The sequence below is a fragment of the Patiria miniata genome, unplaced genomic scaffold (assembly GCF_015706575.1).
Source record: "Patiria miniata isolate m_02_andy unplaced genomic scaffold, ASM1570657v1 HiC_scaffold_7, whole genome shotgun sequence".
In the NCBI taxonomy this organism is placed as follows: Eukaryota; Metazoa; Echinodermata; class Asteroidea; order Valvatida; family Asterinidae; genus Patiria; species Patiria miniata.
In genome coordinates, this window is record NW_024037074.1 from 20,787,990 (window position 1) to 20,812,862 (window position 24,873).

The following is a 24,873-nucleotide window of genomic DNA, read 5'->3' on the forward strand; positions in this document are numbered from 1 at the left end:
TCCCAAGAAAATATGTTCTATGCTAGGCAACTAATCTAAACATGGAAAGGGAGCCAAGACCCAGTAGAATTGATTGACCGCTAAAAAAAAAACCAATCCCACAAGATTACCCTTTAAGGGGCGGAGCTTAATATCGGTAACGGAATTACGGACGGAGGACAAGCATATTTGAGTTCTCGCATAAATTAATAAAACTCTCTGAAGTTTTGAAATTTTAAAATTGGACACTACCTGTTATTTGTAGAGTTCAGGGGTGTTGTTAACTACAATGCAGAACAAAGTTGAAAAAATAATCACTCTTTTCATAATTTGCATTTTAATCACGGTAACGGAATTACGCCTGGGCGGTAACGGAATTACGCCATAGATTTACATGTAATAGGTAAATGCAATACATTAACATTGAATTTAACATAAACTCATCACAATACAAATTTTAGAAGTTTATAAAATGCCACAAGGGGAAAGCTAAGTGAAAATTAGCAGATCAAAATGTAAATGTAGGCCTAAACATGTCTGGGCTTCATTTTTTAGGTCAAAGGTCAAGGTCAAATGAAAGCAGTCTGGTAATGGCTGCATTGCCTGTTAGCAATGTATATTTTTTTTTTACCGAAAATCGAAGTTTACTATGAACAATTGTATTATCGTATTTCACTAGTTTATCGTGGAAAATACAATAAAACTGCACTGGTTGGCATCTCTGAGCAAGGGAAGATGTTAAGTTATGCCAAGTAGAAGTACAAGTACAGTCTGGTACTCAACTTTCATATACTTGTTGTGGAATATATTTTCTGTGGGTACCAGACAACGGCTTTGGCAACACATATTTAAAGGGAATGTACATCATTGGCTTTTGCTGTAATTTTCAGAAATGAACTATTTGAGGGGTTAGTATAATAGATCAAATATTGTTACACTGACATGTTTGAAGTTTTGCGTTCGAAAATGCTGGAAAAACCAAGAAAAACATAACTGTTCAAGTAGTCTGGTTCCTTGACTCCACTAAAGGTAAAATGGATCAATTTATAGATGCCGGAAAATTGGAGGGTAAGGGAACCAGACTAGCTGGCCTGCACCCGTTCATGAACATGTAACAAATAGCAAACACAATTTGGACTGGAAAGAGTGTAAAGTTGGAGCAGTAGTTGAAAAATAGTTAGGTTTTCCAACGGTGGTCGGCCGACCACCGTTGGAAATGTATACAAAAATACAATTTTTGTGAAAATGACCACACCAGGTGTCATAATTTTACAGGATGCTTTAGACTGTCATTTACCAACATCTTAGTAAGGCATTTTGTAAAAACTTGGTAGTTTTATTTTTCGATGTTTGCAAATGTTGTATATTCCCTTTAACGAAAAAGTTATCCACATACCGCAGTGGGAGAATTTTGAATAAAGATAACTGTACAATATCAGAAAGCATCCAAACAACTATTAGCATTTTTTAAATAGTAAAAAAGAAAAAGTTAAATTAAAAAATATCAATGGAACACCTAATTATTTTTAATTGTATAATAGCAAATTATAGAGGGAAATGATTTAACAAGTAATTTAGTATTTAAAGTTATTGTCCAAGGTTACATGCAAATCTCCTATTTAATATGTCATGTACATAATCTGGAGGAAGTGTGCATACTTTGTGCATGCGTAATTCCGTTACCGTAATTCCGTTACCGTTTCGTAATTCCGTTACCACTTGGAAAAATGCCAAGAAATTACTATTTTAAAGTTTTTATTTTTCATTTATGTTTATAGTAGGGTCTTTTCTCAACATACATGATTTGAAGAAAAAAAACAAGAAAATTTGTGAAATAAGTAACTTTTGCCATTTTTTTGGTAACGGAATTACGTGCTAATTTTGACATTTTTAAATGAAGGCCTACACTATATATATATATATATATATTTAGATTTTTAGATTTTTTTTTAATGACCCTGAGTAATGTTAGTAACTTGTAACATCATAAAATAAATCAAATCTTTTCCCTATAATTCAGAAAGTAATACATACACAAAAAATTTTTTTTTTACCAAATCTGAACGTTTTTAATCATAAATTGCAGAAATCACTGTTTTTACCAGAAATATGTATTTCTTTTTCAATTTCGTTTTTGAGCTGAATTCCCCATTTAATTGAGGTCTGGAAAAAGTACAAAAAAAGGTTTAATATGTAAATATTTATTTTTGACATTTTTTGCTCTCCCATGGAGAATTGCCCTATTGGTACAATACAAGGGCATAGAGATTTAAATCGTCATCAAAGGAGTCCTTTTTGTTGTCATCCGTCACAACTATAACACTCGTGTGTCTACTAACTTACATTTCCACATACCGCAACATAGAACATCTGCCTTTCAATACAACATTGAGTACTCTGGACCTCAATTATGGAATAATGTACCATTCTCTCTTAGATGTTCAAGGTCATATAATATTTATAAACGCAAACTTAAATTGTACCTTATGTAATGTAATATATTTTATATGTGATGTGTCTCTGCACTTGGACTTTGTATGCGTGGCGATCCTACTCTTAGCCCATTATTATTTTTCATAACTTTGTTAACTGCTTAGAAGTAAACAATGTCATGTGTGTAATTGTTTTTCTGTTATAATTCGTCTGTTTTTGTGTAATGGCATGCCTGATACAAGCTATGCTTTCAAGGTTTTGCCACATCAAGTGGCCTTTATATTTTGATCAATACCTATAATATTTTTCATTTCTGTCATGAAGAGGAAATAAATGTGTTTTAATGCATTATTTGGATAAATTACATCATTTTTCTCACATTTGAACACTTTTGGCAGCCATGTTGGCGGCCATCCTGGCCGCCATCTTGAATATGAAGTATGATAGCCAAAAAAGGATACCAGAAATGAATTTGCGAGGGTAAAAAAAAGGAATGTTATTGATGCTCTTATCGCATTACTTGGTTGATAACTGACGTTTTCCACTTTTTTACCAATTAGGCGGCCATATTGGCTGCCATATTTGCCGCCATATTGGCCGCCATTTTGACTTTGAAGCATGATAGCAAGAAAAGAGATCCCAAAAAATGAATTTAATTGTTGCTTTTATCACACTATTTGCTGATATATGACTTTTTCCATTTTTTTCCCCATTTTGGCATCCATATTGGCCACCATTTTAGCCGCTATCATGCATTTGAAGCATGATAGCAAAAATGCGATACCAGAAATGAATTTGTGAAGGTCAAAAACCTATAACTAACAATTTCACTTATGATTTTATCATATTATTAGGCTGATAAGGGCAATTCTGTGAAAATGTCATCCTGAGGGTCATAAATTGTTTTTCATGATAAATGGTCATGTTGGCTACCATTTTGAAGCTGATAAGGTACAGAATACAACAAAAAAATCGCTCATTTTTACGTCAAATGCAACATTGACATGAAAATGGGTAAAAAAAACACTTATTGGTTAAAAAGCTTTGAACTTTTAATAAATTGCAATTTTAGGTATATTTTGCCAATTAATTAAGTAAATTTTGACACATTTTCTTGAATTTTGTAATTTTTAAGCAAAAAGCCGCGTTTTATTGCCTAGAATTACAAAATTGAATTTATTTTGCATTTTACCCAAAATCCTGCCGCTTTTAAATTTTACCAAAACATGTGTCAGTCTCTTACCGAAATATCTAAAAAATATTTGTTTAGTCTTTTATATTAGTAAGAATAACTTCTTTTTTTTTGGATTCTCTGTAGTCATCAAGCTATGAACAAAATTAACAAAGAAAATTCATGTACCATTTTGTAATTAATGAAATAAACCATGGTAACAGACTGACGCCTGTGGTAACAGACTGACGATGTACAAGTCTATGGCTCTAGATGCAAGGCATTGTGGGTAAAGTGCATAGTTAAATCAGGGGCCCAGGTGAAGGTATTCTGACCACTACAACTTCAGCCATGTGCTTTGGCCTATTTTCCTGAAATTTGGCAAGAATGTTGGTTGGTAGGTACTTAATAACTTGAACTCATTTGGTTGTGCTACTGCAACCACAAGAGGGCGCTTTGCTTTTTTATGTTTTTGCAATTTTTTGTCAAAAAAAAAGTATTTTTGGCATTATTTGTACATTTTGCATTCAAATGCTTTCAAATGTGGTACAAATATTGTTTGAGTCAATATAGAAGCATTCAAACAAACTTCGCCATCCTACGACAACACTAGAGGGCGCTATATCAACGTTTTGGGCCAAAATCATCATTTTTCTTGATTTACAAACACCTCAGTTGAGAATGCTTATTTTAATGTGAAATGTATCTTAAACTAAAAATACCGAACAACCTTGCATTTAAAACAAACTTGCAAACTGGTGTTTTTATCCCTCCTGCTGCAAAAAGGTCACAGATGGTCAAAATGTCCTCCCTCTCTCCCCGCTGTACTTGCAACACATTCATGCCAAGGTTTGGCAATTTTATCAGTCCAAAATGACATAGGCAACCTTAAACAGTCTTTTTGATGCTGAGGACCTTATTTATGGCATTTTTGAAGAGTAGGACTATCGTTGGTTTCGAGGTCCACATTACATCGTGGTGAGTTCTTTGTCAAATTTATTTTCTTGTTGTGTTTTGTCATCTTTAGTGCAGTGTTACCCAAATATTTCCCACAATATTTTCCTCTATCTGCGACTTTGCTAACTAGTTGGGTGAGTTTAGTAACTGATTTTATGAACTAATGAACTGGATTTTAGTTGTCTTTATAGGATCTAGGAGTGGAGCATGTAACTACACAATTGCCAAAGTTGCCAAGGATGGTCTTATATTTTAATCATTTTCTTAAACATATGCCAGAAATTGCCGAAGATGGATTACATCTTATTCATATAAAAGCTGGAATAAAAAACACTCATAAGTTAAACAATTTGCATATTTTTTTCGGCCATAATATTGTTGTGTGAATGCAACAACATCATAACTCAGTTCTGAGTTGTTTTGAGAAAAACTCATAAATATGTTGTAGTGGCTCGGCTGAATTATTGAGTTACATTAAATTAAAAGATAAAGTAACCTCAGGAAGGTAATTTATTCAGCAACATTTTTAATACCATGTACGTTTCACTCTTTGTTTTAAGATGTGATTTTAAGTTAAAGAACTTTTAATTGAATGAAATCAACATACGTTTTGAGACGAAAATTAGAAAATATAATTGAATTTGTTTTTCTGATAATTTGGTTTCAAGAAAATGCAAATATAAACTTAAATGGTGTCATCAACATGACTGTACAAACAACATTTTGCATATAAATGGTCTGTCTGGTTTGTAATCGATATACGACCTTATGACTTTAATCCATTACCTCATAATGACGCAATATATTTTAATGAAACTCTCTGGTAATAACGTTTAGATAAAGCTCAATAAAAATTCATAAAAGTTGAATTTTCACAAACTTGGCATTTACGTTTTTGCACTGACACAACGATGTGCATTCCACATAGATTTTTTTCCTGATTCCCCCCCCCCCCCCCCACCAACCGACCCTCTTTCAAAGCCAAAAAAATATGACAACCATAAAATTTAAACAGGGTGCCCAAAAAAACAAGTTCGGATGAAGTGACCTAGGGGACTACATGTACATGTATTATTACACAGCCAAGGATGGATTAAAGAGCTCCTGAATAATCCAGTTTGGTATTCCAAAATAGTCTGGTGCACAGCAAGATTTGACAATGTTTTTTTTCCCCATGATAACCACGGCAGACAAATACACACAAGGCTATGGGGGACGTGGTAACCAAATCTGCATTCTGTGCAATTTTTTGTGCAATCGAAAAGAGATGGAACTTTTGTTCGCAGAAAAGTTTTGACACACAAAACACCTAAAAATACTGTGCAGTCCAAATTTTTTTTGCAAAATGTTATATTTCAGAACACAATCATCTCTTCAATTTTCATGATACCTGCTATTAGGGGAGTATGTATGGGGGACCCCCCGTGCACCCCCCCCCCCAAAAAAAAAATCGGTAAAAACTGGAAAAAAGACATATATCAGCCAAATAATGTGCTAAAAACATACATAAAATGGTTAGTTATATGTTTTAAACCCTCAAAAATTCATTTTTGGTATATTTTTTTGCTATTATGCTTCAAATTCAAGATGGCGGCAAATTTGGCTGCCATATTGGTAAAAAATGGAAAAAGTCACATATCAGCCTAATAGTATGATAAAATCATAAATAAAATGGTAAAATATGATTTTGACCCTCTCAAATTCATTTCAGGTATCTCTTTTTTGCTATCATGCTTCCAATTCATGATGATGGCCAGGATGGTGGCCAATATGGCCGCCAAAAAAGTAAACAAAAGTTTAAAAAAAGTCATATATTAGCCATAAAATGAGATAAAAGCATCAATAAAATTGTTAGTTATATGTTTTTTACCCTTGTAAATTCATTTCTGGTATCTATTTCTTGCTATCATGTTTCAAATTCAAAATGGTGGCCAATATGGCGAACAATATGGCCGCCTTATTGGTAAAAAATCAAAAAAAAGGCATATATCAGCCAAATAAGGCCAAAAGAATAATAGTTCTGCTTCCAGTTTCCCTACCTACCCTATTTTGACAGCCCTTACCCTAATTTTCTTATTGGCAAAATGAGAAGAAAAAAAACACCCAAAACCATCACTTTATACCTTTTCCCTTGACTACATGCAGACGCCTCCATATGATCGTACACAAAAAAATTTGGCCAAAAAAAAAAAATCCCTACCTACCTACCCTATTTTCGAATGCCATGTTATTGGAAGCAGAACTATTTTTTTGTTTGGCCTAATGTGATACAAGCATCAATAAAAATGTTTGTTATATGTTTTTACCCTTGCAAATTCATTTTTGGTATCTTTTTTTGTTGTTGCTATAATGCTTCAAATTCAAAATGGCGGCCAATATGGTGGCCATTATAAAATAATAGAAAAACGTCATATAGGCCCTATGATCCAAATAATGTAGCCATGTGCTCTCTAGGAGGTAGAATTTCCTGGACATCTAATTCTACCTCCATGAACTGATCTCCTCCACTGCGCTGCCCTGTACCAGCCCTTTGAGCCTCAGCCGGTATTTTTGCCCCTCAGTCACCCAACGAACAACCTTCTGGTATGCAGCCTGTCAGCCTCCAAAGTTAACAAAGAGTTCTAAGCGGATTAGTGCCTATTGTGTAAACATGGTGTAAACAAGTTTCCAGACTCTATCTTTCCATAGATGGATGGCTGGCATATACTTATTCATTACATTTTGTTTTAGCGTATTACCTAGCAGTTTGGTTTCTATGAAAGTAAAATTTACCAAAAGAAGAAGCAGAAAGTAACCCCTAATTATTTATCATAACCATTTGCCCGTAATTAATTGACTCCCGAGGAAAGTGGCCAGTGGCCAGTTAATCTCTATAGCAGTCACACACTTAAGGGCTTTTGTTGACCATGGAGGATTAAGCGGATTAAATACCCCTCGTTGCTGGGACGTACCTGCAATTATCAGGCATGAACACAATACATCCCCTAGTTAGTGGGTGCCTCAGCCAGACTCTGGCCGGTTGCTTGACCAGTTTGAAGAAGATTAAACTAACCGGCCAAGTTACCGTCTGGCCTATACTTAAACCGGCCGTTGATGAAAGCCCGGCCTTACTACGGTCACTTAGACCACCATCTTCAATTTGGAACATGTTTGCAAGTAAGACAAATCCAGATATGCAGTGCAGTCTCAAGTACATCATCTCAACTTTCACTGATATATATCATTTACATCTATGGCCAATATATGGCTATTCTCTAATTTGACAATTTTTGGCAGTCATATTGGTAGCCATCTTGAATTTGGTTCATGGTAGCAAAACGAAAAAAAATGCTTGAAATGAATTTGTAAGGGTTAAGAGCATGTATCTAATATTTAAATGTATGCAATTATCATATTATTTGGCTAATATATATATTTTTCTCACATTTGACTGCTTTTGGAGGCCATATTTGCAGCCATCCTGGCCGCCATCTTAAACTTGAAGCATGTTAGCAAAAAATGGGATACCAGAAATGATTTTGCAAGGGTAAAAACATAACTAACAATTTTATTGACTCTTTTATCACACTATTTGGCTAATATATGACTTTTTTAAAATTTTGTTTACCATCTTAGCCGCCATCTTGAATTTGAAGCATAATAGCAAAAAAAGGATACCAGAAATGAATTTTTGAGGGTTTAAAACATATAACTTACCATTTTATTTATGCTTTTAGCACATTATTTGGCTAATATATGTCCTTTTTCCAGTTTTTACCAATTTTGGCGGCCATATTGGCCGCCATCTTGGATATCTTCTTCGCATCGGATTTTTTTTTACTGTTAACATCAAAAATGTGATTCAGGACCCTAAAAGACACCCAAAACAATTGGTGAAAGTTAGTTGGGGGGGGGGGGGGGGTGTGCACGGTCCCCCATACATACTCAACTATATGCTTTTGCATGCACACGATGCATTTTTATCCCGAAAGAAAAATTTACAAATCTTGATGTGCACATGCACAGTTGGTATACCAAACTCGCTTATTGCACTGAAACATACCAACCTGGGCGTGAAGACAATGTATGTATGTCATGGCAAAATCAAAAAATGATCAGTGTGTTGTGAATATTCTCCAAGTGGTAATATTTGAGTGTAGCAAGTACTAACCTGAGTGTTTTTGGCATAGATGGATTTTCACTTTCTAACATGTCACAAACAGCTACTCTAATGGTTTCATGGCGAATACAGTCATTGTAACGCTCACAGTCACCTGGCTGTCGTTCCTATCACACACGAAAAAACACAAAAAATACAAACACCACAATGCAAGTAATTTGTTTTTCTGTAAAACTTTTATGTATAAAGCAGAAGCCTTACACGTATTCAAATGTTCAAGATGTACTGTCTGTGCTACATTTATTTTAGAGTTGCATCCTGAATACTAGATTTGTTTTTTAAATTCTTAGTTTTCTAGCTATACAAATGTTACTCCCTTTTAAATGAGACATTGAATAAAAAAAGTTGGCCATGGAAGGAATAATTAATTTAAATTCAAAATTATTTGTGGTCCGACAATCCAATACTTGCAGGATACAGTGGTTCCTGCCCCAAATCAGTATTGATAAAGTAGGGACAGGGAACAGTCAATTGCAGGATGAAACTGGTAGTCCATAAAGGCAACTCAAAGTAAAAGCTTTTTCAGAGGGTTTTGAACGCCCAAAAATAGAAGAAAAAAAAATTGCTGTGGTAGGCAACTGCAATGCCATCTTAGGAAGGTCATCGGTCCCATGTTATACAAAACATGCAACTTTCACTGTGAAGACATGTAAAAGTGAATAAGATTTTCTTTCAACTATTATCAACAATTATTGATGATTGTTATTACTTGCAAGCTCTCCCATGACATCGGAACCTGTAATGAGAAAAAAATCCAAATTGCTACCTTGCTGTCGGCCAGATCGTTGCCGTGTATGCCACGACAATCAACATCATCATTTTTTGGGACACCTTGCAGTTTGCCTCATAAATGCTAATAGGTCATCTTGAAAGATTTGAAGATTTGCATGGCGAAGGTAGCAATAAGATAAGATTTATGTCAGCACCATGTGACAAATTTATCTCTTTTGTAAGTTTGCAAGGTTCTGAAAAGAACAGGGGAAAACTCGACGTTTCCTCAATGTTTCAGACAGTATGCTCTGCCTGTCATCTGGAGACTGCCTGACCCAAGGACGTAACTGCATGTACAGTATAATAATTGTCTTACAAAAATGTGAGTTTTCAAGTGATGGCTTACCTGCTCAAAACCAGGTTCATTGTGGTAGGGATTCTCATTCATGAGTGACTGAATGGAGATTAACACGCTGGACAGAGACTGGGCAGGACTCCAGGCTGGACCTGTCCAAGTTCTGTAACAACAAATGATATAACATCAACAATACAGCTAACTGCAATTAGTCAAACTCGGCTGGACCTAACCGCAATGGTTTTACATGTATGTACAATGTACATGTACATTCAAATTTTATATTTAGCAAATCAAATTGCACAATTCTCTCAGGACTAAGGATTTTACACAATGTATATTCACTTTAACAAAAAAGTAGGTCTAGGTCTGTTCGAGGAAAAGAACATACATGTAGGGCAGTTTATGTTTCGTTTTCATCCCTATGCAGTCAGGTAAATTATATGCAAGAACAATTTCCACGGCTAAGTTTTCCAGGTATAGGAATTTAAAATAGGCATCTTTAAGATAATGTCTCGTGTCCCACTATGATTTCATCACAACGTCACCCCAATTTTGTCTGTAACACGCCCCTCTTTATGTACAGGGTGTCCTGAAAATAATGGTGCATGTAAACCCCGCCATTTTCGCCAATTTACAACTGGAAGTTACTGCAAATGTTTACACGATCTTCAAGGTTACAGATTTAGCTTGAGAATACCTTTTGTTTAATTAAGATTGCTTTTGTAAATCCAGAGATATGTTTGAATAACCGCAAAGCCAAAAAAAACCATTCTGTGCCACTTTTAGGAAGAAAGTGCTTTAAAGATCAGACAATGCCAGTATGGCTCTTTTGATAAGATTATCCCTATGGGTGTAAGACAAACATTCCATTCACAGGATAATGTAGGGTTCTTATGTTGAAACAATTTAATAGTACACTACAGATAGGTTCACTTTTTTAAAACTTCAATGAAAGAGTTCAATTAAATATAAATAAATATTGCACACTCTGCTTAAAAATGTTAAAAATCACCAACAGTAAAGTCATTTGGTTTTAGACTAGGACAAGGCCTATAGTGATTTTAACTGCTTCACAGAAAGTGGCACAAAATGGGTTTCTAGGCTTTGCCGTTATTCAAACATATCTTTGGATTTACAAGAGCAATCTCAATGAAACAAACGGTATTCTCAAGCTAAATCTATTACCTTGAAGATGATGTAAACATCCGCAGGTTGTAAATTAGCAAAAATGGAGGGATTTACATGCACCATTTTTTTTCAGGACGCCCTGTACATACCAAATTCCAACCCAACTGAACTTACATTTCTCTCGATACAAAATCTTTAAGGTGATGTCATGACATTCTTTGTTTAGGGCCAACTTAACCTTGGGATCTTTGTCTGATCCTGGTTTGAAGTCAATCTGATTGCATTTTATGTCAACTTTTGCTTGTAGAAGAAAACTTAAAAGTAAAAAAAAATTAATAACAAATCAGGTAAGTAATTGTTTACAAATGTTTTGTTTTTATGCATATGCAGTCAGGGAAATGATATGCAAGAATATTATTCCACGACTTATTAAGCTAGCTGTTCTTGTAGTTCGCCATCAGAACGTCACTCAAATTATTGTCTGTAACATATCCTCATCAATGTACATACCAAGTTCCAACCCAATCCGACGTATAGTTCTCTGGATATAAAATAATATAATATACACCTTTAAGATTATGTCACATGACCATTTATGACGTCATGATGACATCACCTGTCGAGGGCCAACTTAATTTTGGGGTCTTTGGCTGTGCCTAGTTTGAAGTGTATCAGGTTGCATGTTATGTCATATTGTGCTTTTAGAAGAAATGTAAAAATTTTAAAATTAATCGGGTGATGCCGTCACTTTGGGTTTTGTATACTCTTAACAGTATCTACTTACCCACAAAGTTTCAAGATGATCGGACTTAGCCTTATACGTGGTTAAAAAAATGCATTTTTGATGATGTCATCATGATGTCACCTCAATTTCAGACTACCTACATACCTACAGTTATCTAGATATAGGACTTTAGATATACATGTTAAGGATGACATCACTCTTTGGGGAACAAGTTCACTATGGGCCCCGAAGTCCACACATGGGTTCCAAAGTTCACACATGGGTTAAGTTTTATGGGAATAGGACTTTGCTTTATGCCAAAAGTGTTTGGCTGAATAAAACATGTACAGTCTATGGCATTTCGGAGAGAACAAAAAGAAAAAAAAACAAGTAAAAAAAGGAAAATCTTAACAAAAACTAAGGCTTTTCCGCAAATTGGGGAAAAGCTAAAACAAAATCTTAAAAAAATCTTAACAAAAACAAAGGCTACATATTTTACCAAGCTGGGAATTTTACTGGATAAGAGTTGCGAACTCATGAATTTTCAAAGTACCGGAACATTTTCTACTCGTCAATCATTTTTCCTTGGAAAGTAGACAAACCAAGGTTTTAGAAACAGTTTTTGTTTTTCTTCTACTGCACTTGGATTTATTTTTATCAAGGCTTGAAGTTTCCCATATTTTGTGATGGAAATTTGAGTTCCCCTCTGTTACAGTTCTCAAAGATTTGATTATTGGTTGTCTATTGGGGATCAAAGGGTTAGGATGGCAAGGATGGTAGGGAGAATTGAGCCACTCTCTATCCACCAAATATCCCATTCAGCCTGCATCTCAATTAGCCTCTCCTAACCAAACTCCTACTGCTTGGCGTCTCACACCAATCCCTGTTAAAAACCTATGGCAGAGGTGTGAATGGGGAGTGTCTGGCACCTTAAAACAGGATGTATCGAGGTCCTGAGATGGGCACTTGATAGATACCTAGCAGATACCTAGCAGGAGACTTCAACGCACGCATTGGCTGTGACTTGAACTCCTGGAGTAATGTTATCAGCAAACACGACATTGGCAGCATGAATGAAAACGGTCAGCGACTACTCAAACTTCGTGCAACATACAAGTTATACAACCTATGCATCTGTAACACCTTCTTTGCTGGTTCATATGCCTCCAAAACAACATGGATGCACCCCCGCTCACGAAAACAGCATCAGCATTAACACGAGATTGTGTGGAGGAAGCAACTTCGAGACGTTATTCATTGCCGCAGTCTCCATTCAGCTGACTGTAATACGATCATGCCTTAGTGCGCTGTAGATTGAAAATCAGCACCAAGAAGTATCACACAGACAAATAAAAGCCTACACCAGCCATTGATGTCTCTAACACCAAAGACAGTAAATGTGTGGAGAAATTCCCGGAATTGCTTGGTGGTCAGTTCAGCAAAACATCAACATCTAAATCAACATCATTTACAGGCAGCTACAGAAATGTTATGAAATGTTCCATCTCAGCCTTTGGTGAACACAATGTTCAATGCCTCAATCGTGTACCACTTCGTCGCTACTGGTCAAAGCTTAGTGACCGCATCCAGTCATGTGCAGATACTGGTGATCTCCGAGGCCTGCACAGTGGGATAAGGGAAGCCATTGGCCCCACTCCTGAAAATCGGCCCAACTTCTGTCAACAGATGGTGTACTTATCACTGATCCCAGCAATCAACTAGAAAGATGGACAGAACATTATTGTTCTACCTACTCTCGTGATGCTGTTGTGACACAAGAAGTTCTGGAGTCATTACCATCCCTCAAAGTTCTTCATGACTTGGACAGCAGGTACATTTGTATAATATGCATGAAAGAAAAAGCTGAAAGAAAGCTATGAGCACCCTTCACAACAACAAGTCACTAGGTGCTGACGGCTTACCCCTAAGGTCTTTAAGTCAGGTGGGGATGTGCTGACATCAGAGCTTCACAGTATCATTTATCTGTGTTGGGAGAAGCATTGCATTCCAAGTGTACTTAAAAATGCAAATATCATCACGCTCTATAAGAACAAAGGGAGTCATCAAGAATGCAACAACTACAGAGGAATCTCACTTCTGAGCTTTGCAGGGAAGGTGTTTGCAAAGGTACTCTTTCCACGCCTACAGACTCTGGCTTACCGTGTTCTGCCAGAAAGCCAGTGTGGTTTTCGTTCAACAGTTGATATGGTGTTCACCCTTAAGCAGCTACAGGAGAAATGTACTGAGCAACGGCGTCCCCTGTATGTGGTCTTTGTTGACCTGTCAAAGGCCTTTGACAGCGTGAGTACGACTGGGCTTAATGCAAGTCTTCAAAGATTTGGCTGTCTGGACAATCTTCTCACAATTTTAACTGCTTTTCATCAAGACATGAACGCAACTACACAACACAATGGTAGCTGGTTAGACAAGAGACCTATCATCACTGGCGTTAAACAGGGGTGTGTTCTTGCTCCAACTCTCTTTGGCATCTTTGTGTCAGTATTTTTGTGCGTGCTTACCCCGGGCCATCTGGAATTCTCCTGCACACTAGAAGCTCAGGCAAGCTGTTTAACCTCACTCGTCTTCGTGCCATGTCGAAGGTAAATCACATCAGAGTCCATGAGCTTCTCTATGCAGATGATGCTGCTATTGTCTCGCACACAGACTTTGGTCTGCAATCCTCTTGCAACTCCTTTGCCAGAGCTTGTGATGCCTCAAGATCAACCTTGGCAAGATTGTTGTCCTCCCTCAAGGCAAAGCCAATCCACTAAATATTATGTTAAATGGCTCTACTCTTGGGGTGGTCAAGAACTTCACATACTTAGGAGCAACAGTCACCACCAACAGCTCATTGGATGCTGAGATAAGCTGTCGCATTGGTAAAGCCTCAACAACTTTTGGCAACCTTCGTAAGAGAGTGTGGAACAACAGAAATCAGAGTGTAAACCTCAAGATCCGTGTTTACACATCATGCGTTCTCAGCATCCTTCTCTACTGCAGCGAGACATGGGTAACATATTGTCGTCATGAACGCCCCCTGATTGCTTTCCACTTTTGATATCTCCGGTCAATCCTAGGCATATCCTGGGAAGCTAATGGATACCATGCTTAGAGCTCATTGCCTCCGTTGGACTGGCCATGTTTGTAGATAGGCTCCCGAAAAACATCTTCTACAGCGAGCTAGCAGATTCCCCCCGTCCACCTTGTTGCCCATGGCTGCGGTGTAAGGACGTTATAAAACCCGGCCTCACTGCGTTCGCCATCCCTCTCTCATCATGGGAAGAAATAACACAAGAACACTTGCTGTGGCGCGATAGATTACACAGTGGCTCACATGAATCTGCCGAGAAGCAAAAATCTTCCAGTACAAGTCTTTAAGACTTCATTTTGCAATTCTCCTGAGGCGTTATGTGTTATTACCAGTGTTGTAGTCGAGACCGGATAGTCCAAGACCGAGACCAAGACCTGAAGTTTCGAGACCGAGACCGAGACTAGCTCCTTCAAGGCGGACCGAGACTGAGACCAATATGGTCCGAGACCGATATGGTCCGAGACCGAGATCGGGACCGCGGATAATGAATATCAATAATCTAAATAAAAACCAAGACACATAATTACAGCTGAACAGTCTGTCCTTGAGATGCTGACGTTGATGTGAAGGAAGTGATTGAAAGCTAGGAATCTCTTGTACCTGCTTGTGTCATGCGAGTGCTCTTCATGTTTGCTTCATACCTTAAATTACAACATGGCAACAGAATCTGTTATTGTCACAAGCAATTAAAAAAATTGGAAATAACTCCATATTTCCTTGCCACTTTTTAAAAATATAAAGTGTAAATCTGATGAAGAAAGTCTAAATTAGGAGTACGAAAATTTTCACTTATTTTTTGCAATGTTGAAACTTGACAAAAGTAAAAAGTGAAAGGTGGATGTTTCATCTGTTATAGAAACTCGGACCCTTAACTCCACAGCCACCCCTTGGTTTCAGCTATGACTACTGACGGATATTTAAATGCAACATTAATTTTACATTTGGCCTCCTATAAAACCTGACTTAAAAAAAATTGAAGCAAAAAAAATTGATTTATTTTTTAAAATTTCCGTCATGGAAAATACCGGTAGACTTGTAGACCCAAAAGTTGCGAGGTGGTAACCAGATATGGATTTTTATTTTATTTGACTGGGATTTTGCTTTTTGAGGAATAATGGGGTACTTCAAATGAGCAGCCAGAAAATGGGGTCTCATCATACATTCTCATGGCAACAGTGAGTGGTAACTGGTAAGAGTGTGTGAATTCATTGCTGGAAAATCAGGTAGGAAATGTAATCTTTCTCCAAAATACTATCCCAAATTAAAGAGAAGATTTAGGTCAAAATGTCACTAATTTGGAGCACCTCGTTTATTTTCAGAAATAAGAAATACTTAAGTTAACGCCCATAGGGGTGGGCTAAACTACACAATCCCCGAAAATGGTTGGCCTTTATTGCATAAATTGGTACTTACTTTGCTTTATGTGCCCGACTCAAATGTCCACATTTTGGCTGGTCTCGACCCGAGACCAACCAAAATATCGAGACCAAAGGGGACCGAGACCAAGCCCAAGACCGCAGCTCCCGAGACCGAGATCAGCAAAAAGTGGTCTCGAGACTGGTCTCGAGACCTACAACACTGGCTATTACGGTTACACCTCTATGTTCCGACACCCCTATGTTCCGACTGCACATATTCCTATTCCTAACCCTAACCCTAACCCTAACCGGGAGTAACACAATCTAGGTTGTCGGAACATGGGGGTGTCGGAACATAGAGCAGTCACCGCTATTACTATACCTCATAAATATTCATCAGGCAACCACGGTATTTCATTGGTCCATTCCAGCAACTCAATCGTGTGAAAGTTTTTACTATCACCCTGCGTCTTTGTACGTGCGCGTGACGCACAAAAACCAGGGAGGTACTATCACACACCTGGGTCGCAGCCTTAGATTTGTTCCAGTACTGTGTTATCTCTTAACCATCGACGCATACGCTTTACGTGCATATCGTGGAGATCACAGAACCAGTGAGGACAGTTGTGGCTGTCTATTACGGCATACATCAAAATGGTGACCGGTGGTGCTCGCTTTGCGATTTTAAATGAGGAGGAACTGGGTGAAATTTAACACAAATAAATCCAGTGTTTTGTGTAAATGTTGAAGTTATTAAATGACACAACATTAACTTTTAACATTAACTACATTCTGTTTGTCTTCTTAAATTAAATTAATGTTTCACTTTATCCAAATACTGCATGATCAAAAACATGGTGGAATGGACCAATGAAACACCATATGTTATTGCGGGGAAATAGTGAAAACAAATGACCCCTCTGTGTTGGATGATTGGGACAATCTCCCTTGGCTAGTCCCAATCATCCAACACCTCGGGGTCATTAGTTTTCACTATTTCCCCACAAACCATGTTGTACATGTATTTGTATACTATCATCGACTACGATGTGCAGGCCAAGATGATGAAGTCTAATTCTGTCCTAATCCACCACTATATAATTTTCAACCAAAAGATAAAACACAACAGTCCTGAACTATTTTGAAAAAAAAATCACGTTGTCAAAAAAAAAACGTGAAAAAGTTGTGTAATTTTTACATGAACATATTTTTTTTGTTTTTGGTTCAAACTTGAATTCCTATCTTCTTTCAAGGTGACCTCACCTAGAAAGTAAAATAAAAATATCCTTTGATGTAATAGTATAGTTGATCTGATATTTTATCTCAAAATCTGTCCCGTCTGTCACAATTTACCCCTTTGCTATAACTTTGTCCCCTCTGTCACATTTTTTCAATCACTTCTAGGTTAAAAAAAAACTAAACATACATTTTTTGCAAACTCTTCTGGTTTTTAATATACATGTACTACTAGTCTTTCTTATTTGTGCCTACATTTATTTAGCATATAAATATCCCGTTTGTCACAACATTAATGAGCCTGGTGTTTCCAGGTCCATGTTTTGAATTACTAAGTCAAGTGTTCACTGATTATTGGCATGAAAGTGATTAAATTTAAAAGACAAAAAACATTACATTTCCCAGGGGAACAGATAGCTTTTTCCAATGAAAGTCAATTTCAAAATATGGAGTGGAGTTTCCGTCCCGGCTGTCACGCTGATTTCACTTTGTCTCTATACAGCCACTGAATCCTCTAGTTTCATGGATTGTTTTTTAACTTGAAATAATGAATGTTTACTTTGACCTTATACATAACTAAGATGGTTACACCTTACATATTGGTTGTGGCAGGCCTTTGAAAAAAAAGGTAGTGTAAATCTATCCTGTCTGCCACGCTGGTATTAGTTCAAGTCAAGTTAGTTTTCCCCTATATTCCTGATTAGTGGTGAAATGAAAACAGAGAGGTTTCAAATGTGTTTAACATAATCTAAACATACAGTGCACGTACACAGTGAACATCGCTGTGAACATTGACGTCATCGTGACGTCATCACGTGCCAAGTTACGTTGCATCAGTGGCGTACGCAGGATTTTTTCAAGGGGGGTGTTTCAAAATTGGATGTCGTCATTTATGACGCTAGAAATGAAGATGGTAAATTGTGTTGGCGCCAGAAATAAAAAATAGTATCAGTGGGCTAAACTTTACGCTAAAATAAAAGTCAGGAGTTTGTGTTGGCGCCAGAAATAAAAGAGGGTATATTTGGATGGGTTAAACTCGAAGGGCCGGGAACCCACGACCATCAGTAATCTTTTTGAGCTAAAGCATAGTAAATCGGGAAAAAAAATGTTCTGTGTCTTTAGAGTATGATGAACATATGAGTAAAGGGGTCAATGTGGGCAGTCCCCTCCCTCAACAGCATTTAAACCAAAAAAAAAGAAGAAATTCAAGAAAAAAAGTGACACGGGCTGCGGAAGTGCTAGGATCTGTTCTTGTTATTGACTAAAATCACTCAGCTTCGTCCCCTGGATCTCATGATTCTCATCCGTTGGGAATCTTTGTGTAAACCGCCCCACCCCTAAGGCCAAACTTCAGATACAGGATACATATGCGCTCTGGTCACAGGAGCGGATTCAGACTACCATTTGCCGGGGGCCTAGAATTATTGTAATGAAGGGTCCAGGACCTGCGAAGCCCTTACGGCGTGGGGTCCGGGGCCCGCTTAAGGGCCCCGGGGAAAAAAATGGATTTTAGATGCTCTGTGGTGCAATCTGAGGCGATTCCTGGCCACTTCCACCGTTTAGAAAACGTTTTAAACATCGAAAATTCCATTTAAATTTGTTATTTTTTTTTGTTGTTTTTAAAGTTTGTTACGTACTCAAAGTTGAGAACCATGTTCCATCTCCGTATTTTTTCACAATTTTCTATTTTGGAAAGGGATTTATGCCACTTGTAGAGCCATTCGCTGCTGAAGGTACAAAATGGTGGGGGCACCGCTAGGGTGAAATTATAGCATAGAGGGAATTTGAATCCCGAGACATACCGTTATTTCGTTTTACCGTTTTGGATTTCCTAAAAAACAAAAACAGTAAACGAATCATCGACTGTTTTGTCGTTTTACAGTGTTATAAAACGACAAGCGGTATTAAGATAAATACGGTTTCTCCGTTTTATAAGTTTAGTAAAATTCATTATAGCATAACGATCAATGATTTTTGTTTTACAGATTACACAAATACAGACTGTTTTTTTCATTCCAGTGTCATGGTTAACAGTCCGTGGTGCATTTTGTGGCGGTGGGCAAGGGGGTAGAGGGGGACCATGTTTTACACGAAGAAGTGTTACCTCGGCATAATTAATGCGTGATGTGATTCCTGGCGCGGACCCTGACCCCTTTCTCATGCGATTCAGTCAAGTTGGTGGGGCTTAAAGAGTTCCAAGCAAAATGGCGCTGTAAAACTTCAAGGGAGGACATTACTTTTCACAATGGAAACAGGATGGTAATAAGACGTTTGATGAAGTTGCAGACATTTTGAAGGAAACTGGGGTTCAAGTCGACGCGGCCCTTCAATAGCCAATTCGCAAATTTTGTCGTGAGAACGAAATGTAAGGAGCGGGGCCCAGGCAATGACTCGATCCCAAGGACGCATTAATTAACATTCCGGTGCGTTGCTTAATTGCCGAACCTAAAATCAAAAAATGGTCGGCAAGACTATTGACCGTTTTGTCATTGTCATGATTTTGTAAAACAACACTCTAAAAATAAAGCAACTAACCGTTTAACGCTTTTTACAATTAAAAACAACAACAAAAAGTATTTTTGTGTGTGACTTACATGTAATACCGTTTGACCGTTTTACAAAACTGTAAAACGAGAAAACGGTCAATGGTTCGTTTACTGTTTTTGTTTTTGAGGAAATCCAAAACAGTAAAACGTTAATTTGGCCGGAGGACCAATGCGAGCGCGGAGCGCGAAGCACTTACGGCGTGGGGTCCGGGGCCCGCTTAAGGGCCCCGGGAAATTTTGGATCGTAGATGCTCTGTGGTGCAATCTGAGGCGTTTCCTGGCCACTTTCCCCTGGTTTTTTTAGCAGAAGTTTTTTAAATTATGAGGGGATATTTTGTTTCATTTGTTTCAAATACATATAGGCCTATATACTCTTGCTCTTACAAAGTGTCTTCTGTATTCAAAGCTTAAAGTTGAGAACATGCACATAATTTGTAAGTGTTCCGCGCTCGGTCACATAACTCTCTTTTCCCTCCATATTTTTACATGGCAAAGGGGGGTGTTTAACAGCCAAAACACCCCCCCTGCGTACGCGCCTGCGTTGCATTATATGTGATTTTTCTGCGGTGACCATTTTCTAGCAGCTTTCTGCTAGATCTGACATATATATTTTCAAGGCCTATATCTCCATAACTAAGGTCCGATTGGGTTGAAACTTGGTACGTACCTAGACTGGGATGTGTTGCAGATGAAAATTGAAGTGATGTCACGATGACGTCATCACGTGACATGTGACGTCATATTAAAAGAGCATATTTTGAAGGCCTATATCTACAGAACTACAGGTCTGATTGGGTTGAAACTTGGTATGTACATAAACCGGGATGTGTTATAGATGACAATTTAAGTAATGTCACGATGACGTAATCATGTGACATGTGACGTCATATTGAAAGAGCATATTTTGAAGGCCTATATCTACAGAACTATAGGTCCGATTGGGTTGAAACTTGGTACGTACCTAGACCGGGATGTGTTATAGATGAAAATTGAAGTGACGTCACGATAACGTCATCACGTGACATGTGACGTCATATTAAAAGTGCATATTTTGAAGGCCAATATCTACAGAACTGTATTGGTCCTGATCACTACCGCACATGTTGTCCTATCAGCCTTACATGACATAAAAATACAATAACAAATTATTTTCCTTTTTGATGTGATGTCATCATCGTCATCACGTGACATGGGACGTCATAATTCAAAGCCCTATGAGAATGTAATCACATATTTATATGTCACCATTTAATATATACATAACTACACATCCTTCCTGGATGGAACTTATACTTGAAACTATGTCACATATATGTCACTAAAAAGTTACCGAAATAGCCCTGTGTATGTCCACAAACATAAATCTAGTTTCTTCTCTTTTTTTTTTCTTCCACTTTTTTTCCATAGGATAACACGTATTTTCATTCTGCAGGGCACTTTTGGACTTTTTTCAAATCCGATCGACTTCAAACCTGGCACACACTTAGACCACCATCTGAGGATTCAGGCAGAATCATTACTGACGTCATCATGACCATTACGTGTCACGTGACGTCATCCTAAAAGTGCATATTTTAAGGCCCTTTATCCAAAGAACCAGAAGCCCGTTGGGCTTCAAACTCGGTATGCAGGTATTCCGGGACGTGTTATAGACAAAAATTGCAGTGATGTCACGATGACGTCATCATGTGATTTTATATGAATTATTCAATTTTTGGACCTTTTAGTGATATCTCATAAACAGAACGTGGTAAATTCAAAAATGTTTTTGTAAAAGGTTTGTTAGGTCATAGATAGATGCACAAAATTTCATAAAATGTGTGACATCATCATGATGTCATCAAAAACGTGATTTTTTAAATTCACATATAAGGGTATGTCCAATCGTTATGAAACTTGGTGGGTAGGTAGGTATTGATAAAAGCATTCAAAATCTGAAGTGACGTCATCATGACGTCATCATCTGATTTTTTATTAATTTTTAAAATTTTTGTATTTTCTTCTAATTACTAAAAATAACATAAAATATGATCCGATCGACTTCAAGGTAGGGACTTACCCAGACCCTTAACTTGCATTGTTTCTAAACAAGAGATGTCGCGATGACGTCATCATTACTCATACGACATCATGTACATTTTGCTAATTTATAACACCAAACTCACTTCTAGACAGTCTAATGATTTTTAGAAGAATACATATGTACATGTACATTCCACTTGGATGAAACTCCTTCATGGCAGTTGTTGCTAAAACGGTCGAAAAAGCTCAGCGTTTGCCCACAAACACATTTCTAGTTGTATTTGTTAAATAAAATGAAAATGATCCATACTATTTCTAATGAGAATACTGTTCCATTTTACAGGTATTCAGCACTGGATAGTGTGCCTGACTACCGGTAGATAAGCATTAAATGATTTCTATCCAAATTAACATTTCAGAAACCTGGCTTTGAGCTTAAAAATTGCAGTAAAATGTTTTAATGAACTACATGAAAAAGAACCTTACCCAAGTATACTTAAGCAGACCTTGCCATTTCGATACAAATTGGGATTAAAACGGACCTTTCCTTCTCCTGTAGTGACCAGCTTAACACGCGGTGGCCTTATTGGGTAATCTGGTGGGAACCGGATCAAGAAATGGAAGAAACCTCCTTCATAGGGTGTGTCAAATGGACCTGTTATCAAGGCATGTACCTGGAAAAAAAATAATAACAGAGATAGTAATCCAATCTGTTAGGATAATAGAGAAAGCAAAAAAAGATGCAAGAGTACATAATGAAACAAAGAGGAGTCAGGTTGGTGTACTTTCCTCGCCTTCCACCGCGGTGACCCAGGTTTGATTCCTGCCTCGGCCAATACATGTATGTGGATTGGGTTTTCAGTCCCTGTTTTGGTTCAGTGGATTTCCTCAGAATTTTCATATGGAAATTCCTCCCACATTTAAAACTTCAGAGGATTCCCAAGTTAAAATAGTAAAAGCTTTTGAGTAAAATCTAAACTTACACAGATATTTAGTTTGTGAAAATTTGAAAGTGAAGAGAAAAAAATCTCTAAATGTACATGTAGTATACTAAATTTATATATATTTGAAGAGTCTTTATGCCAGACAAAATTAGTTCAACTTGATTTATTGGTGTTTTATCAGCCTTGATCTCCAGCTGTTTAACCTGGACATTTGCAATGTGAAACCTCCTTCGCCTCAAAGCCATACAACATGCACACCCACAACATCCATGTATGTATTCTAATATAATAACCTGTAGCCTATGATTCAAGGCAAAGTTTTGAAGTAGCCTTTCTGAATTTAGCACAAAGTAACAGCAGGAAGATAGCTGAATTTAAATGTTCTAAATATTTTTTTTAAAATCAGGGCAGGCTATGTCATCAGTTACAGTTGATTGACAGAAGAGATACAATACTGACATCACTTGCTGTTTGCTTACCAAGGAAAATAGGAAATACAAAAGCTGTTATCGGTGAGTTAAGAAGGAACACTGTACTGATGTTCCCCAATACCTATGTTCCCCAAATCCTTAAGGTTAGGGGTTAAGGTTAGGGTTAGGGTTGGGGAACATAGGTATGCACCCCTCTGTATTCACACACACGTACATGTATTTCAAATATCTGGGCATGTATCATTGTTAATTTCTGGAACCACTTAAAAGTGAAAATAATGCCTTTTTCTTAAGAAAGCAAGAACTGATGTGAGAGACGCATTGTGAAGGTTTGTGTATGCATCCATCGAACTAACATAGGTTCATGAAACCTACATTACCTCTTTTAAACTGGTTCAAAACAAACAGTTTATCTATGAGAAATACAAGTAAGTAAAGAATAAATGAGAACATGTTTTGGATTTAATATTTTTGGAGGTAAAAAAAAACAAATTAAAAAAAACAACCCACGAAGCAATCTCTGAAGGTGACTGCAGTTGGATCAGCAGGCCAAGGATCGATAAAAATTCATTTGGTGATGACGAAGTTGACTTCCATACTATGAAACTTTTGTGAAATGTGTCAGAACTGAAAATGTTGCGCAGCGTGAAATCGGCTGCAGAACTAACAAAACCAATTTAGACCAAAGCGGCAACCTTCCAGAACCAGGCGCATCGGCACAAAAAACGATTTTGTTAATCAAAACCAGAGCTGATTGCCTATCATGTGTACATGCAGCTACACCCACTTTGCTCACAGCTCAACATACATCTTTTTGGAACAATGACCACAGATGCTGGGTATCAACATGTCTGCAAAACTGCCTCTACATTGTATACTTACTAGTGGCTAAACCATGATGTCTGTGGTCATTTATTGGCAGTTTTGGCAACCAGCTGACACAGCTTTTGTTTTCGTTAAAGTTTATTTTTTTTACAAAAATGTAACGGGAGTAACCGATTTTGTGCGTCTTGTTTATCATACGTAACACATTTTCTGGATGTCATCTTTGGTGCTTAGGTAGGTCTGGGTCTACTCCATCTACCATGGGGATAACAGTTATTAAACCTTTTCAGTAAGGTAATTACAGCCCAAGGAAACTCAAAAGTACATCAAAAATGTAACGTGAGTAACCGTGGAATTGCCCAAAAGAGGATTCACAGCATGTCAACATTTAACACTTCTTTCATCAGATCATAGGATCAGATTGACTCCAATCTTGGTACAAACAAACAAGACTACAATGCAAAAATGTGTATTGACAAGTGCTATCAAGATGATGTCGCCGTATGGAATCGTTTGGGGAAACCATACCAACTTTTAAGGAACAAACAAAACACATTAAACTAGAGGTTCGCGTTTGTTGTTACAAACGCAGAGTGGTCAGGTAAACAATTTCATTAGACATTGTCCAGTTAAGTAAATGTATATGTTTATGTCAGAAAAAAGGATCAAGAACTTTAACATTTCCATTACCAATTATTTTGTAAAAAAGAATACGTCTTTTAGGATATATTTCAGTAAAGATTTAGGTACACGTACAAGCTATTTCCGGTTTGCTGACGTCATCAGTCAAAAAGGGAAAG

At 37.3% G+C, this 24,873-nt stretch overlaps 1 protein-coding gene across 2 annotated transcripts in view; it reads right to left on the reverse strand.

Moving 5' to 3' along the window:
• LOC119745520 (ubiquitin-conjugating enzyme E2 Z-like) overlaps positions 1-24,873 on the reverse strand; it is a 47,455-nt gene that overhangs the window by 9,561 nt on the left and 13,021 nt on the right. For both annotated transcript variants that reach the window (XM_038221908.1, XM_038221907.1), the window contains 3 exons: positions 22,360-22,547; positions 9,817-9,928; positions 8,691-8,806 (listed from right to left, as the gene is read on the reverse strand). In XM_038221908.1, coding sequence (XP_038077836.1) covers positions 8,691-8,806; positions 9,817-9,928; positions 22,360-22,547 — 416 coding nt within the window. The remainder of the gene's footprint in view (positions 1-8,690; positions 8,807-9,816; positions 9,929-22,359; positions 22,548-24,873) is intronic.